The 19,044-nt window shown below is 39.9% G+C and overlaps 1 protein-coding gene across 1 annotated transcript in view; it reads right to left on the bottom strand.

The window, feature by feature from the left end:
* The window catches only part of LOC134854109 (uncharacterized), an 86,593-nt gene that overhangs the window by 13,491 nt on the left and 54,058 nt on the right, over window positions 1–19,044 (bottom strand). The window contains exons 10-11 of the mRNA XM_063870222.1: window positions 10,403–10,512; window positions 697–857 (exon numbers count right to left, since the gene is read on the bottom strand). Of these exons, the coding sequence (XP_063726292.1) occupies window positions 697–857; window positions 10,403–10,512 (271 nt within the window). The remainder of the gene's footprint in view (window positions 1–696; window positions 858–10,402; window positions 10,513–19,044) is intronic.

The raw sequence follows: 19,044 nt of genomic DNA, 5'->3' as shown, positions 1-19,044 counted from the left end.
TAGGTCAGAAATAAAGAGTTTTCTTGGTACGGGTAATAGAAAGACTCTTCTTAGACAGCCCTGTTAAGACCTATTGATAGCTCCTCTGCAACTTGCAAGCAGCACACTTTTGTTTGGCTCGAACTTGATTAGTTTGACGACTTAAATGAAATTTTTATGACAATTACCGGTCTTTTTAGCAAGCCTGCTTCAAAATATCAATCTTAATGATCACATTTTCTGACCGCATTTATAATGGCAACAAAAACTAATCAATGCGTAAAGAAAGGTTCGCTACATTAAAATAATTAATCTAGGTTAGTCCGCATTTATTTGGAGTGAGAAAGTTAAAATTCGAATTTTTTCTCGTTTTTTGAAATTTGATCGATTCAGGGCTAAAAAGGTTCTTTTATGACACATCACTTATCCCATGTGAGCTCTATTTGTAATACCTGATTTTGCGTTTTGCAAACTCGCACACTCAAATATCATGACTGTCCCATTTGCACAGGGGTGAACAATTAACAGCTTAATTTAAAAAAAATTGGTCATAGCTAAAATATCCATCTATATTTGAACTAAGAGCTTCGATACTTTTCAGATGCTGCAAAAGAAATCATTCAAAAACTGCAGTTCATAGAGCCTAAATTTGTCTGAAAAAAAATAAGCATAATGAATTTAATCTTTTCGTCAATTCGGGATAACAAATTTACTTACCAAAGTAGTCGGTGATGCATCCGCACTCTCGAAATGTCTCGGACTGAACGCAGTAATGTTCGCAAACCTTCTGGTCATAACGGGGCCATACGGCGGTGAAAGATTGGTCTAGGGTTATGAACTTCGGCCACTCAGACAAGCAATCACCGTATTTTCCTCCTCTGGTAAAAATATTTAATAAAAAGAAGCGCAGTTATACGTAGCTATAATGAGTAATTATCTCATCAGGGGCGGACCTTAGGGCGGTTAGGGGAAGGTACCTCTGTCCCTCGGGTGTTCGATTCACTCACCAACGGAAAGGTCCGTTTGGGCTGACCGACACTAAGTTTTTTCTAAAAAGTCGATTAGCAACTAACTTTGAAGAAAAACCGTTTATTGGCACTTTTTTCGAACAATTTTCTGGCAAATTTGGGCCATTAAAAAGCATAAGGAATACTTAGAGCGTCAAAATTTCAGGGTTGATTGACCAAAGGATAAATGTCGTAAAATAGTACCCAAGTAACATACCACCAAAGTACAATTTTACAAACATCAGCTTTCGATCGACCAACCTTGAAATTGTTATTTTTTGAGTTTGTCCACAACTGAAAAGGGTGAAAATAGGCTGGTTTTATAATTTGACGTTTATTAAAACTAGTTTTTTATTAATACAACTCAATTAAAGTTTAGTAATTAAAAGAAAAAAGTATGCCAGAGCTTCTCAAAAGACTGGGATAATTTTTTGGAAATTCATTGATCGAAAATAGCTGTGGTGAAGTTAACCCAGCGGGAACGAACTGTGAAATTCCAAATGTCAATAATGATAGCCGGTTACTGTGCAAGTAACACAGAATGTTCCGACCAGTCTTTAGAAAATAACGGTTTAGAATGTTTTTTTTTCGAGATTGGTGAAGTTTTTTTTGCTTAGTGTGATAAAAAGATATGACAAAAAATACAATTTACGCATATTGGACAATCGTAGTAGCAGAGGCAAAAGGGTAAAAAAAATTGTTGAAAAATGCTCTAAAAAAATATATACGTTTAAAAAATTTTGAATTTTTTCGAAGTTTTTGGTTAGCAAAAGGAAGCTGAAAAAGCTCCAAAAATTAGTTTTACTTGTTTACAAACAATTTTTAAGGCCCTAAATTAGACATAACTCAGCTTGCAAGCCTGCTCGCTTGCTTTATTTGCTCGAATCAAGCCAAAAATCAAAAGTTTCAAACCGGTTTTTCTCGACACTGGTAAAACCTTTTTTTGGAACTTTTAAATGTAGTGTGGTACAGCACTTACTACAAGTGCAGTAGCAATTGTTGTTCTCGCTGCACACTGACCTTGCGACTCATATTGTTATGTATAATTATGCTGTTATTTTGTTATTAACTTAGTATCAAGGTCATTTGGTGTGGACCATCGAGTTGCCTCATTATTTTAGTGTTAAGCTCTGCATACATAAGATAGGGTGTATTGAGATGGTTCGCAGAACCGAGAAAGTTGAGAAAAGAAACTTAGCTTTCAAAGGTTAAATTAACTCTTTGAACTAAACTTGTTTTCAACTTGAGTTACACAAAGCGTTTCCTTATCACATGGCGCAGTCAGCAGGATTCATGGCACAGGATATTCGAACGGACATGGGTATTCCAGTGTTCTGGACGTCATCTAGTTCTGAACCACCGTGAAATTTAAAAATTAGTTTGGACCAATTTAAGCTAGCAGTGACGGTGAAAGAGAATGTGAATCCTGAGATAATACTTGAAGACCCAAAAGAAGTTGTTGGTGAGCCGATGCCCCGTCCCGAAACACCGGGAGAAGCAGAAAGTGCACACGCAGTAACGAACCGGCAAGCGAGAAATAGATTAAGAGGAGACAAAGTAATACTCGAAAACCAAGAAAGAAGCGAACGCGGACCTAAAGTCGGACATAATGTGTTCTATAATGAGGTCCAGAAACGAATTACGTCTCGTATTTCAGGCACTAGGTATCGAGGGGGAAAAGAAATTCGAGCAGAAAAACCCACATGCGGAAGTAAGTATCCAGATTTGAATTTAGAGAAATGGTGTTACTGGCCAAAGCATCATTCGAGAAAACACGAAACATCACGTACGAGCGATATAGACTCTTCACCAGAGCCCAAGAACCAGGGGAGACGTTGGAATCGTTCCAAGCGGCATTAACTGCCCAAGCAGCTACGGCTGAACTGGGTGGTCTGGAAGAAGAAATGGTTCGAGATTTATTCAAATTTGGAATGAAAAATACAGCATTACAAGATACTCTGACGTTTGAAACCTTCACACCAGACGAAGTATTCAAACGGGCAATAAATTTGAGCAGAGTAAGCAAACCAAACAAGCGTTCCAGAAATCAGGGAATGGAGGCTCAGGAGCGGGCCAAATGCGGGAGTCACAGATAAAAATAAAACAGGAACCCATAATAACAGTGGGTAATAGAAATTCAAATTACAAAAGACAGAATAAAAATCAATCTCAAAAGAGATGGAATGACAATAAGAGTACAAATTCCCGATCAGACCAGAAGCCGTGCACTCGATGTGGAAAATCATTCGGTTCATGTCAATTGAAAAATTGTCCAGCAATGGAGAAAATTTACAAGAATTGTAATAAACCGAACCATTTCGCAAAAATGTGTCGCTCAAATCAAGTAAATGAAATTGGGGAAGAAAAGTCTAGCTCAGAAGAGTAATGCAACCTAATTCAAAGTTTTGATTCCTGTGACGAGTTCGAGATAATGGTGGTAGAACCAAGAGTAGATAAATTGCCCAAAAACGGGGTGGAAAGGGTGAAATCCAAAATTATCGATGCAAACAGGATAAACACTACCCAAGATATCACAAAAATCGATATACGGCGAGACCCAAGATCGCATCAAACAAAAGCATTGAAAGCGCTGGTTAGAATAAAGAACCAAATTATCAACATGACTATTGATACAGGAAGCCCAGTATCGATCTTAAATTCGACGACCGCAAACAATTATTGGTTGGATCATCCGAAATCAAATTCATTCCTGCCGAAAACCTGAACTTTACAATGCAGTTTGTAGATTACAATAAACACCCAATTCAGATATTAGGAGCATTACGTGCAAATATCCGTTCAGCGGGTTGTAAAGTTCCGGATGCATCTTTACTGGCTACAGAAAGACCAGCAAGACATACATACATCTCAGAAATCAGCCCCTACTAATAGATTCAAGTTTGACGTGCTACTGTGCGAGCAGTCAGAAGGTATGAAACAAAATCTTTATAAAAAATTTCCTCTCTATTTGACCGACAGGGAGAGTCTAAACATCATGTAGTCAACACAAAATTCAAGTACCGGCTATGTCCGATACAGGAAATAGGTAGAAGAAGACCTATTCATATTCAAGGAAAAGTGCAAAATGAACTTGATAAATTGTTACCAGAAGGTCTTATAACAAAATTAGACAAATGCACAAGCGACTGTTTTATTGCTCCAATAGTAATAACAGTGAAAAAAGACGACTCTATCAAATTGGCATTAGACGCAAAGCCAATAAATAGACAATTATACAGAAATAAAAATCAAATTCCCAATATTGATGAACTAATTGATGGAGTGAGTCAGATAAGAACGGCCAAAACACAAGGCACACTATACTTTACGGTACTTGCTTTAAAGTATGCGTACAGTCAACTTCGATTAACTGCTGAAACAGCTAAGCAATGTAATTTCAACATAGTCGGCGGTCAAGTTACGGTAACATACAGATTTTTGACAGGGTTTTACGGGTTAGCAGATATGCCCGCAGAGTTCCAGAAGGCAATGGATCGTACAATAAACCATGCAAAAAACACATTTTGCTTTCTGGACGACATATTGATTGTCTCTAAAGGAGAGAAAACAGAACATGAAAAACTAATGCTTGATATACTAAAAAAAAACTAGATGACGAAAATCTAGCGTTAAAATTAGCAAAATGCGAGTTTTTTTCAGACAGAAGTCAATTGGCTAGGTTATAAACTTTCACCGAGTGGAATAACACCAAAAGTTACAAAAACGGAAGCAATTCTTAATCTACAACAACCAAAATTGCTCAAACAATTAAGATTGTTTATGGGCAGTATTAATCATTTATCGAAATTCATTCCTAACGCAGCAAGTCTAACTGATCAACTTAGACCATTGCTTAGAGAAGAAAATGAACAGAAGAAAAAGAAAAATATTAAATTGCCCGTTAAAAAATTCGAAAGGGGGGAACAACACTCCTTAATATTCGAAGAGATTAAAAAGCGGTGGCAAGGATCGCACAAATCAATAACTACGATCCACACAAAGATACTCGGGTAAAGTGCGATGCGAATCATAGTGGCCTCGGGGCAACTTTAGATCAATCGACTGATGGGGACGATTGGGTAACGATTGCATTTGCATCACGTTATCTTAATGCTCAAGAAAAGAAGTGTTCAACAAATGAGCTTGAACTGCTTGCATTGGTTTGGTCAGTTGATCGATTCAAACATTATTTACTTGGAAAAAATTTCATCCTAGCAACATACCACAAAGCACTCACATCAGCGTGAGGGTAACATAAATCTAATAAAACATATCAATCTAGACTTACAAGATGGGTAGACCGTCTGCTCCATTATCAATTCAAGGTGGTTCATATACCAGGAAAAGAGATGGATATTGTAGATTATTTGTCTAGAGACCCGATTGGCGAACCGTGGCCTGAGTCAGAATTGGATGAAAAGTTTGTGGTCGCATCGATCGATCAATTTTATGAAGCACTCGACTGCTTAAACAATCGGCTAATAGATACAAATACTTTCATTAACAATGAAAACAGTCTAGAATAATCTGAACTAATAAGCACATTGGACGAAACACCCGCTATGGCAACCGTTCTGTTCAAAAACGAACAGAGCTCGACCGGAACGAGAACGGTCAAAACTCATGACTCTCAAATTGCGATCAAAACACTTTAAACAAGATATCTCATTGTATACAGTCGGTTGATATTAAAAGAAACAAAAAAGAGAGAAAATTCGCAGCAGCGCAGGAGAAGAAAATTACGAAAGATGAAATGGACAAAAAGTTGATGAAAACAGTGAAACTTGAAAATTCGGAGGGGAGACGAAATCAAATGCTGGAGCAAATAACAGAAACAACTTTTCATAGAACGAGAACAGTACAGAGGGGGACAACAGGAAATGAAAGTGAGAGTTCAGACTCTGACATGCCGCAAGTTGAATGGCGGAAAGTAACACCAAAAAAACGAAAGGACAGAAACCAACCAGCATTGTCAGGGGAGAAACCAAAAAAATTGTTGTCATTTTGAGATCTAGTGGGATCGGAAAGAAAGGACAGAGTCAGACCGGAAAACTTGTTACAGTTAGAAGCTTCAACGGAGATGACAAGCCCTCAAGGAGATACCACAAATGCGAACGTTTCAAAAAATATTGAAGTGGATCTTACAGCCGATACGACTTCAGAAAGCCCAGAGGTGAGTCTAGTTGCTGGAGTTGTAAGAAAATCGCGACAGAGTGAGTTCAGACAAGCAGAAAACCGAGAAGACAATATTTTGCTCAATCTTTCGAAACTGTTCGATAGAAATTTTCTAGCAGAACTCACCACAGAAGATACATGGATGGATCGACTGAGAAGGGTTACTGAGCAAAAGGATCGGCATAGCTTCGAGTTAATGAGGCCCTACACGAATTCGTTATGGCACCAGATGTCAGTCGTGGACGATTGCATTGTAGTAGATGGTAGATTAATCGTGCCAGGACAACTGCGTCCCGCAGTGTTAAAAAGAATACACCGCAGCCACCCAGGACAGGAAGCAATGATCAATGTGTCCAGATACCTGTGAAGGCCCCATTTGCACAAAATATTGTGAATATGGCGGAAGAGTGTAGAAGTTGTACTCGCTACGATAAGAATGATAAGTATGTTATACCGAAAAACGCATCAAAACCAATTCCACTGCTCTCGCAGTTGGGGCAAGAACTTCAACTAGATTATGCGGGACCGTTAGAAAGTACTAAGGGCAAGAAAAAAAACTTACTTGTAGCCATAGATAGATATTCGAAGTTACTAAGTCAACTGGGGGTAAATCATCAGTGAAATTTTTTCGAACTTATATTGACACACATGGTATACCAGAATCCGTAGGAAACGATTATTTCTCGGGGTTTAAAGGTAAAATGATGAAAAAATTTTGTGCTGAACATAACATTGAAAAAAAATTCTGTCCCGTAGGGGATCACAGGGGTTGTGGCTTAATTGAACGAATAATTCAAACGATCAAACGAAGATAAGGAGTTTTGTTATTGGACGAACAATTAACGTCAAAAGAACTTGCACTGGGAACAATAAATCGTGATCTTAGGTGGAGCAAACAAAAGACGATACAATGTTCACCTTTTGAAGCGCATTTGGGATGACTCCCGAAAATTGAATTTAAAATCCTGAGGGATTCATTTATTAAAAATTCTGATCGTTTAGATAAAGAACATCGGGAGCGTTCAGCGTTAACGGCAACTCAGTTAAAGAAAAGAATCGATCAATCGAGAGACAGCGTAAAGATCGTCAAGAAGGGATAAATCAGTCGGGACGTGAGTCCACTCTTCAAAACATTAGTGGAATCGGCGAGAGATTGAGACCGGGCAAAAGCGTTAAAAACTTATTTGGAAGCGAATGCTCGGTGGAATGCAACGAGGAGGGACACCTCAACCAATGATCTGAGGCGAACAATCGATGAAACCAGTAAGATCAATCCAGACTTGCGGAAAGAACTGTTGTATTCGTGGCAGTACGGCTTCATCGAAGATAAACCCCAGGAGGACGATCTACAAAGGTCACCCAATCTCTTGAGAAGGAATGACAACAGGAAAAGTGGGAAAGCACTTACAAATCCGTTAAAAGGTAAAATTCATTCAGAGACGCCTCACACAGTGAAAACGGCTGCTGGTGCAGTATATAGAAGAAGCGATATCGCACAAGCAAAAATTGACACCAGCGAGCAGAAAGATAAGAGTCCGAAGAAAGGAAACGCAAGTAGAAGTCCCCACGGTGACGTACCTAAAACCAAGTCCAAGAAAAAGGAAAATTATAAGCAAACAAAAATTAGTGATTCAGATGAAATACCTGAATCACCAGAAATATTTAATCCGCCAAAAGCCGAAACGCGATTCCAAGACAGCCAGTTCAACATCACTTCAAGGGATACGGAGGTAAACGGGGGCCTAAATCTTTCAATAAAACAGAAAAACCAAATAATGCGGGACCGGCAGTGGAAACTTCAAAAAGTTCAGTGCTCAAAGGAGCTAAACAAAGTGGCAAAAAGCAAACTTGTCAAGAGTCAAGTAGGAAAAAAGCTGCAACAACAGCACAAAACAACGAAAAAGACAAAGGCTCACTGGCATCTACTGCAGATATATTCATTCCCAGTACGTCTACACCGGAGAAATCAAATGAGGAAAGTAAGGAAATCGCGAGAAACACACCAGCAGACAAAAAATTAGAAACGTTTCAGAGCCGCGATATAACTACAAAAGAATGGAATAAATTAGCGGACCAAGTCTTAAGGAGAGGGGTTCAGAAAGCAGCGGAGGATATTTTAAAATCTACAGATAGGGAGGGTGAGATCGACAAAAACGCCCCAACCCCCTCCCCCCCCCCCCCCCCCCCCCCGAGGATTTTCGGATTAGCAATTGTTCGGAGTAGCAATTGTTGTTTTCGGAGTAGCAATGTTCGGAGTATCAATTGTTGTTCTCGCTGCACACTGACCTTGCGACTCATATTGTTATGTATAATTATGCTGTTATTTTGTTATTAACTTAGTATCAAGGTCATTTGGTTTGGACCATCGAATTGCCTCATTATTTTAGCGTTAAGCTCTGCGTACATAAGATACGGTGTATTGAGGTGGTTCGCAGAACCGAGAAACTTAGCTTTCAAAGGTTAATTTAACTCTTTGAACTAAACTTGTTTTCAACTTGAGTTACACGATTCGTTTTCCTTATCACATGTAGTTCGAATCACAAATGAAAGGGCTTCAACATGATATATAACCCAGTCCGATGATTATTTGTAGTTTTTATTTTTGCATGGAAAAAATAACTAAAAAAACATAGCCAACTAACTGTTGGAAAAGAGTAATGAACGCAAAGAAAACTGAAAAAAAAACTTCTGAATTTTGAAGAAAAAACAGATGCCCTTAAAGCTCTTTGAAATTGCACAACAGTTTATGATGGACACTTTTATGTTAAAATTAACCCAATTTGAGAAAACTTGATCGTAAGGTAAACTTTCTTTTTCGCAGGGAAATCTGATAATTAATTTCCATTTTGGAAATTAGAAGTCAATCACGTATTTTGTGACCTTAAGACTTTTGCTGCTCGATATTCTATTTTGCATTCCTTTTAAAAATGGAAATGCACTGAACTTCAAAAAAATCACAAACAAACCGCAAAAAATCAAAAATGAGCGTGAACAAATTTTAAGACTTTCTCCTAAAAAAAAAACAAAAAGAAAATCAGCAAGACCTATATAAGAGTACTCACTACGTTCAATACTCTTAATTTTATGAGCGCCTATTGAAAAAAAAACAAGATTTTTTTTAGAAAAAAAACATAGAAAAACTATAAGTTTTGGACAAAATCAAAGATCAAGTGTGAAAATTTGAGTCGTACCAAATAATATGACCAATTAGCTGGATTAAATTAGCCTGACTTATATTAGCCTCAATTCAATTTGAAACAATTTTTTTTGTGCAAAATAGTTCGCCACACATAAACCATTTGCATTACACTGTCAGGTTTATGGATAAAATCTTCAAAACGTACATAAATTAGTAGAGAGCATGGCAGTTTTCAAACTCCCAAAACTTAGCAAAAATGTTTGGGGGTAAAACATCTTTTTGATTTTGGTTTCAGGGCGTCGATGTCTTCACAGAGGTTTAAAAATTTTGTTAAAAACTATTATTTTGATCTTCCAAGTTGACAGAAGAAAAATTACACCAAGCATAAGAATTTGTTTGGAAATCGGAACAAAAAGCACAGATTTTCGGAATACTTTAGACAAACCCGGCAGCCAATTGATAGTGCTGATTTAAAATATCCGGACAAAACATGCATTTTTAAATGCGTTTTTTTCTCAATTGGGGTTTGAATAAGACAAAATTGAAGAGAACAAAAGTTGTTAAAAATTTATTGAAGATAATGATGCAATTTTTTTGCGAAATACGGGTCACAATATTACCTTGAAACTGAGCCATTTTGGCTTCTTTTTGTCAATCAAAAGTACGCACGATCTTAGTAATCAATATCTGAGCAAATTATACCAAAAAGAGCCCCTTATACAGCCCAACAAAGTTCCAGAAAGTATAATCTCCAAATTATGTTATATATGAACATGTTTTTGTTTGATAGCTGAAAAATTTTATTTCTACTATAAATAAATCCAATTCTTCGCTTGAAAACAGATTTTAAAAGTTTTGCGCAAAATTTTGGAGGTTAAAATATTCTGGATTTTTGTAGGGCTGTATAAGAGGCTCACTTTGGTATAATTTGCTCATCAATTGATTTTTAGATCAATCGTAATTTCTTGATTGACAAAAAAGCAAAGAAGGCCCGTTTTTGCAATGAACTTGTGGACCATGGCCAAGAAATCTGAATTTCCGATTCAAGGTCATCGAAATTGCAAAAACTTGGCATTGACTATAAGAAGTGAGTTGAACTGACTTTCGCTCGATGACCTCCTGTTTTATGGCGATGAGAGTTGCTGTTCCTGCAGACGCTGTGAACGACTCAGACTCAGGCAGAGGGGGAACGTATGGCGCATTCACTAACACCTAAAAAAACACTGTGACCTTCAATTTGAGGTACTTAGATTGAATAACATACTACAAAATAGACTGGTAAAATAGACTTTTCGCATTGCATTTTGAAAAAGCAGAAAAAAAACAATTTCTGAAACTTTTCGAAGATATAGTATTTCAAAAATATAATTATCAATAAGAATGTTTTTGAATGATTTGAGTCTTTTATGATTGGTAACCTTTCATATACTTTTGTAAAATTGAGAGACTACTAAATCAAATAGCATAAAAATTAATTCAAAGTCGAATTTTGATCATTTTAAGTAGGAGAAAAATTAGGAGAAAGTTTAGGTGCATTTTGACCAAAAGTCTATGCCTCAACAGGATCAAAATATTAGCCCTTCCCCCCCCCCCCTCCTCAGATAGACCAAATTAAGATCTTCCACCACAGCGTTCAATTTAAATTAAGTTCGCTAAGAGCTGAATGTAAACAGTTCTATTATGATTGTGTAGAACTGGAGATTCTACTTTTTTACATGCTGAGCGTTAGGTTGATTAGTCCTGAGCGTTAGGTTGATTAGTCCTGATCGTTAGATTGATGAGTAACCTGAGCGTTAGGTTGATTAGTCATTAAGTTAAGTAGTACAGCAAACAAATTCTCGAGTTCAAAAAAGCTCATTCTTCGAAGATATCGTCCCTTCTATGCCAGAAAAAAACTTTTGACAAAATCGGCGAACCCCTCACCCCCAAATCGGAATCAAAAAGCTAGTGTTATGAAACTCAGAGGATCGGTATTAATATTATTAGATCCGGGTATACGAAAAACGGGACCCCCCCCCCACACACCCTTGGGGGGCAAGTGATAACGGTCCCGGAAAAGTAAAAACCCTATCAGAACATAGAAACTAGCGGCGGTATCGGATCGAACTTTAATATGTTGTAGATCCAGTTGAGGGAAGCTTAAGATTGGAAACCCAGAACCCTTGAACCCTCACTTCTGGTTTAATTCCCTAAACAAACAAAACCACCCCTAACTTCAGTAAGTCGTTTCTCGGCCCTTAATGAACGCAGGGAGTTGAAACTTGGAGATACATATTGTGTTTTTTTTAAATTTTTCCAACGTTTGGTTGGGAAGCTAAAAACACTTGAAAAAAAAAACACCCCCTTAGACCGAAAATAGGCAATTTACGCAAATTAATGAGCGGTGGCATAATGATTTTAATACGGCCATAGACATAAAACGCGAACCCCGAAAACAAATCTGGTGAGTGAAACCCCTCCGGCGACTCTTTCCGGTGTTGATAGTTTTTTTTCCTGTAATAGAGATAATGGACTTTAGAACTGAGATAACTTGTGAACTATCAAAGGGATAAGAATTAAACTTGGTAGTTAGGACCCCCATAAGGTTCTGAACCCAAATATGGAAGTTTGACCCCGGGTGATCCCTGGGTGACCTTAAGTTGACCTTGGGGCATTATGACTTCAAAGTTTTAAAGAAAACCCGGAGATTAATATCGGAAACTGATGTATTCCCCAACTTAACCCTTCGAGAAGGAACCGGTCATCTTTCTAATAACTGGGAGGAAATTTATATATTGGGAACTAGAGCAGATGATAGCGATATAGCTTTAACATTGTAAAAGTGAATTTAAAATTGACTTTGAAAATATTTGGTTCAATTTAGCTTGGCAAATGATCTGTTAATAGGATTTCATTTAGGCCAAAGAAAAGTAGCCCCAGAAGAAACTGATAGAAAAAGGACCGCTTCATGAAAATTTAGTCTCCTAAATAGTATGAACGGACGGTGAGTTTACTTGGATCCCTGGAGGTGACTTTTTGGCTGAATTTGACCCCCTGATAAACGAACTAGGTTCTGCTGATAGCTAGAAGGTAGGGATTGGAACAGAGTACAGATGGAAATTTTGAACGCCTGAAATGAATTAGCTACCCGTGAAAAGGGTCTCCCCTGCCTTTGGAGGGTCGGAATACTAACGGGTTAATTAAAATAAAGACCTTGGGAGAGTCACTGAGTAACATTAGCATGGTTTGGAGGTTGAGTTGAACTCAAGAACTGAAAACACTGAAGTCAGGAATTAGTTGACTAAAATCCTATGAATTTTGTTTGCTTGGTCAAACTGTGACACCTACCGCATACCGGGTCTCTAAAAAGCGTGAGAAGATTCAAAAAAGAAACCAAACAAGGCACTTGGCAGAGTTGACAGGGGCAGGGATATACTCGTAACATTTGTGTAGACGGGTGATTTGAGCGGAAGTCAGGACTGATAGGAATGGCGTGACTTAAAAAAACCTAAGTGCAAATAAAGATAAGAAATTGGAGGGTACCGGAGAGCTTCTAAGAGTACAAACATTTATTGGTAGTGAGCCGAATATTTGGTTCTCGGGTTAAGAGAGAACGGTTGAGCAAGCCGAGAAGAATTGTTGGTCCGTGGAGGACGCTAAAGCTTGAAGCGAGGCTAGTTGTGTCTCACAGTTGATTGGAATTAGTCTAGCTGATTTGACCCGAGTTTAGTGTTGAGTTGAAATACTTGAGTCTGTGAGCTGCGCTAGAACCCGAATTTAGTGCCGGAATGAATTAATTGTGTGAACGAGTTGCGCTGGAGCCCGAGTTTTTTACCGGGTGTGAGCTAGGAGCACTGGAACCCGAGTTTAGTAATGGGTTGAATTAGTTGTGTGACCAAGTTTCGCTGTTGGAGCAGGCGAGCTTCGAATTGAGTCAACCGAGGGCTGATGAGAGATGTAACGAATCGATTGAACGGAACGAAATGCTGGTTTCGTTATAGAGGTTGTTAAATAGTAGTAAGCTTATTGAGGGCCTTGTAAATTGTTTTTATTGCCTTTCAGAGAATTTTTTTTGTGCCGACGATTTGCTTATCTAGCTCGAAGCACAAATGAAAAATGCATAAACCAAGGGGTAAAATGCATAATACTTTGATCGGCCGATTTAATCTGACCACCAACATAACCCGTTCGAGATTGTGAATAATATCGTGTTTTAGTGTCCCCCGCTATTACACAGAACAAAGAGGAGAAACTCTGCGGCCATTAAAAAGAGTGAAAGCGTGCTTACAGGAGACGACTCCCCGATACAAATCTACATTGGGGCTCCTGGGTGCGCTTTCTTTATCGAGCGAAAAACGATCTTTGGATTCATCATGGACGAGTGTTGGACAAATTGACTGAGCCACGAAAAATGAAATGAATCAGGACAATCAAGATGCAAAGAAAAGGTTTTTCAACGCAAAAATAGATGATGCGTTTCTACTGGGAGCTGTGGGCAGTTCGAACTGAATCAATTACGTTGAGTTCAAAATGATGCATCCTTGGAAAGAACTGAGGCACTACGGTGGTCCCAGACAAGACGGTGCTGTCATACATGAAAAAGTAGCAGTTTTTGTTGTTGAGAACTTGTTCAGGCCAATGTCAATAAGTCTCAGCGCGCTGAAAAGAAAATCGGAAATCAGAGTGGACTATCAACGGCGCTGTATTCTTGCGGGTTGTAGCTCGGTGCCATTAATGAAAGAGATTGGCCCTCCTATGGACGAAAGCAGGGTGTGGCAGAGTATGGCCCACTCTGATGATCGCAGAAAGCCCGAAGGAGTAATAATTGTACCCAGAGCCGAACGAGCGGATAAGCGGCGAGCTTTCGTATGGGGCAAAGCCTGCGACGATATAACGAATATCCAGGTTGACAATACAACCAATTGCAATTCAATATCACGATGATTTTTTGAGCGCCTCAGTTATTGTGCCCCTGTCCGGAGACTCAATGCAAAGTTGATAGGAGCCTAAGAATGAAAAGAACAAAAGAAAACGCACTTGGATACATCAGGGCGACAGCCATGATTAAAAGCTTCAAGGAATTGTTCACATTGATCGTTGTCAGCAACAGCGAGCTTGACTCCGATGTGGTCCTCAGTGCTCGGGAACTCGAGGAGTGCTTCGAACTACTTGTGAATGAGAGGAAGTCAATGATCTGCCACGAGAGTAAATCTATGAGTTCAGTCCCACTAACGTTTCAGAGACTACCAAATAAGGAAACAATAGCACTGGATAAAGAGACAGTTGGCGCAAAACTGAAGATTACTATGCAAAACGGAAAGAAGGTGAACGAACCGAAGACGGCCCAACCCAAGCTATCGATGGCCAGTGATAGGAGTCGAGACGACGATGAAGCTCGAACAGTCAACTGTGGGCTGCTATAATTGGGAGATGGGTCGTGGGAGGTATATCAGGAGCAGCACTTCAATGATGGGTTTGTGGACAGCCTTCTAGTCCGTATGGAACTAGATGAGACGGTTGGCGTTCATTTGATGAACATCTCTGCTTTCATGATTCTGGAAACTTCTCCTCCACTTGGAGTGTTCAACTACAAACTCAAGGAGTGGTGGGACGACCAGGTTAGTGATGTAGTTATTTTGGGATAGTCAGAAGTGGATGTGCTGATCGGGACATTCACGGAGTGATTGGATGTTGTGGTGGTGGCAGCCACAAAAATAGAAGCCGACGTGGTCTTGAGCCTCGAACAACTAGAAAAAAAAACGAAAGGAAGGCTCCTCGAACGTCCAAGAGGAGTATTGAGGACAGTTGTTGTGATCACAGAAGCCAGTCAAGAACCAATGCAACACAAGTTTTGAAGTTTTGCTGGGCGAGAGCAGCGAACAAAAGGCGCAAAACTAAAATATCAAACTTTGTTTCGTTTATTGTTGTACATTGTATTTTTCTAATCTTATGTTAAATTCATTGCAAAGATAACTTTAACTCAACGATCTTTCTGTTCCGCATGCACAAAACAAATTTTATGTTCCTTCGATTACGCAAATAAAAGTATGACAAAGAATTTTGATGTGCAGTTGGTATTGGTTTGCCCGATTCTTCGAGCTTTCCCATCACACAACAAGAATTGTCTGTGACTGTGCAAGTAGCGCAGAATGATCCGACAAAACTGGGGAGGAACTACTGGGGAGGAAGAAAATTGGGAGGAACTTTGTATTCGGGTGTGTTTTAGTTTTTTCAAATTTTGTTTTCCACGCGAAGTCAGCTACCACAAATAATCCAGGCATGAAGGCGGAGAGCAGCATCTGACGGACGACTCAGCGGACAGAGTGGTCGGCACTATTAGGGATGCTGTTGAGAGTGAATTTTCGGATTAGGGATTAACAGACAGCGAAAGAAGGAATACCATCCACGAAAGAAATACCCGAGTCTTCGAATTCCACGCCCAGCAAGGGTAAAGTAAAAGCCTTAGAAGAGAATGTGGAAAGTGCACATGGAAATACAGGCTCGGACAAACATCGTAGAAAGTTTGTGAATAGTTTCGCAAACGGGGTTTCCATAGATACAGATTTAGATGACGAACTGGTCTGCAACCATCTGCGACTAGATGCCTTCGAGACGCTGCACCCGGGACCACCGATTCTCCTTTTTAGTGGAACGCTACTTGGGACAACAGATGAAAATGTCAGAGACGTCGATGTTTTGGGCTGCACTACAATCCTGCTTAAGTTGGGTACCTTGCGAAGAGCGATTCCAGTCTTTGTGGTGCAGAGCTATGACACAGATGCGGATATGGTCCTGAGTACGAGTTGGATGAACGAGGATCTGGGAAGCTTTCAAGATGATGAAGTACAGAAACTTTTCGGGAATTCCGATCCGAACTCTGCAGTGCCCTTCAAATGGGAATCAGGTTCGCGACCCCAGAAAATTTAATTTGTTGGAGTATCGACAATCCAATCTGTAGCTAGCCGAGAAAGAGGAGGAAGAGGGAGATGAACGCTTACAAAGGAGAAGAACTTTTATGTATGGCAATAACAGACACGGATAGAAGGATGGTTGCATCGTCTTCTGTGGATCAGGACGACCAATACTGGTCGCCATTTCGCGCATTCACGAATGGTTATCTCAACGGCAGGGCGGCCAAAGTTAAATTGGGTCAGGACATCGAATGGACTCTGTTGAGCTGCAAAGCCTACCGGTCAATTGAATCGGAATGTCCCTTGAGGCAGGCCGAGGAAATCCCTGAGACGAAAACAGGAGTCCGTTTGTTTGTAGCGGGCAAAGCGTCAATCGCTCTTTCAGCTGGGACAATTTCAGAGATGGACAAACGTCTTGGTTGTCGATTGAATAGTTGTAGATCTAACAATTGGACTCGTTTGATAAGAGCGGAATGTAGGTTTCGTTTTTGCCAAGAAGACTGAGATGTTCAAACCTGGTTCGGAGTGCAACATTCAATTGTGGTTAGGTTTAGTTGTCGTGGAATACCGATGCTTCGAGTCCGAAATGGGATGGAGAACAGTGGGAAAATGTCGACGCAGATCCAGGCTTTCATCGGACCGGAATGCAGAGCGATCTATGTGGTATATGGTTTACTAAGAGGGTGCGAGTTCTGGCTCGTAAAGATGTAAGTCCAATGCGGGAGAGCGAGGAGAAAAGCAAGGTGGTAATGATGGGATAAATTTCGACGCAGCGGAACAAATCGATGTCCAATGTTTTGAAGTCAACCGACAGAAATCTGAGTGTAAAGAAAGGAATCAAGGAAAATTGAGAGAAATCAATGTTGGTAATTGTGTGTGAACCCAACAAATATTCAAATGAGCGTATTTACTCAGCAGAGATGATGCACAATGAGAAATCAGTCAATTAGCATAGTGAGGAGAATGCTGATGCAATAGGCGGTATTCCAGTTGGGGAGATAACACAAGTTATTATGTCAATGCGCGGAAGCGGAACGACATCGCGTTTTCCTCCAGTTTTGAGTCGCCAAATTGCATTTATATCATCACACAGATACGACGCATGGAGCATGTTCAAGAGGTGTGGACGGCAGAGAAGAGACGTAAGGATTGCTCCAAGCGAAAAGGAGAACGACGAGAGAGATTATTGGGGCGGACTGAAGATGAGGAGTCGAGTGGTGGAGAGGACTAGGCGGCAGCTAGTTCTCCGAGTAGAGTGGACAATGCCTCGGCTGGAGAGCAAGTAACGTGTGAAATTGGTCAAAGCTCAGATGACGAGAGGCTGGGGGAGCAGCAACAGCTGGGATGGAGTCAAGGGAAATTAGGTGGGATCATAGAATGGCTATGAAGGTATGGGACGGGCACGGAAAATTGCCAGTGAGAGGAATATTGAAAGGCTCTTCCGAGCTAGTCGAACGGTTTCGAAGAGACAAGGAACGAGGTAGATTCGACGACAGAAGGCAAAGGGGTCTAGAGAAAAGAAGGCTGCATACTTCTACAAATTATTTGATCGATGGAAAAGTGTGGAGTCAATCGGAGAAGCAGAGGTTGACCGGGGCTGGGTTAAATCTGAATGCGAGGTCCCCAAGCAGTGTTGGCATCCACCCGACGATCAAGTGACGGATGAAGACAGCACCTCGTGGACAGATGGAAATGCCGGAAGAAGAAGAGTCGGGGAATTGAGGTCAGAGGTCGGAATGGTGATTTTGCCGGATTGCAGTGAGTAAAAATTAAAACTAATTGTCCCCCTCCGTCTTTCTAATCTCATCTGAGGTTTTCATAGTTGCTTTAAAAATTTCTCTACCAGTTGGACGGATAGAAATTGAGTGAAACTCATGGTAGTCTAATTGACTGTTTTAATAGGATGTTGGAAGTATTTCACAACGCCTCCACCAGTTGGACGGATATCTCCACCAATTGGACGGATAGAAATTGAGTAAAATTCATGGTAGTATAATTGACTGTTTTAATAGAATGTTGGAGGCATTTCACAACGCCTTAAAAAATCTTTCTTAGACTCCTAGTTGCTTCACTCCTTGAAGAAACCCTTGGTGCTAACATAGGTGAACTGATTTTGTTAGAGTCTTCGAAAACTGAAGCCCGCAGGTCACTGCGTCACAACACACATAACATTGTGTAGGTAAGCTGAGTTTTTTTAAGAACAATACCTAGAGAGTAGTACAAGGCGGTATAGTATAGCAAAGAACGGGAAGGTGAAAGTGAACCGGAAAAAAATAAGTCTTAAAAGAGTCGATAGATATTGAAAAACGAGTCGAGGTTGAGGTGTTAGATTGGTTATTTATCTCAGTTAAAAAACGGTAACAAACTTTGCCTTTTGCATTATTCAGGAGAATGATGGACTAGGAGGGAAGAGTGTAGAATTGGTGATTCTACTTTTTTACATGCTATAGTAACCTGAGCGTTAGGTTGATTAGTCATTAAGTTAAGCAGTGTAGCAAAAAAAATGCTCGAGTTCAAAATAGCCCATTCTTCGAAGATATCGTCCCTTCTATGCCAGAGAAAAATTTTTGACAAAAACGCCGAACCCCTCAACCCCAAATCGGAATAAAAAAAGCTAGTGTTATGAAGCTCAGAGGAGCGGTATTACAGATTATTTGATCCGGGTATAGGAAAACAGGACCCCCAGACCTGTGGGGTGCAAGTGATAACGGTCCCGAAAAAGTGAAAGGACCTATCAGAACATGGAAACTAGCGGCGGTATCGGCTCAAACGTTAATATGTTGTAGATCTAGTTGAGGGAAGCTTAAGATTGGAAACCCAGACCCCCGTAGCAGTGATGATGGACTTTAGAACT

Source organism: Symsagittifera roscoffensis, chromosome 9 (assembly GCF_963678635.1).
Source record: "Symsagittifera roscoffensis chromosome 9, txSymRosc1.1, whole genome shotgun sequence".
Lineage (NCBI taxonomy): Eukaryota > Metazoa > Xenacoelomorpha > Acoela > Convolutidae > Symsagittifera > Symsagittifera roscoffensis.
This window is presented reverse-complemented; position numbering and strand designations above follow the sequence as displayed.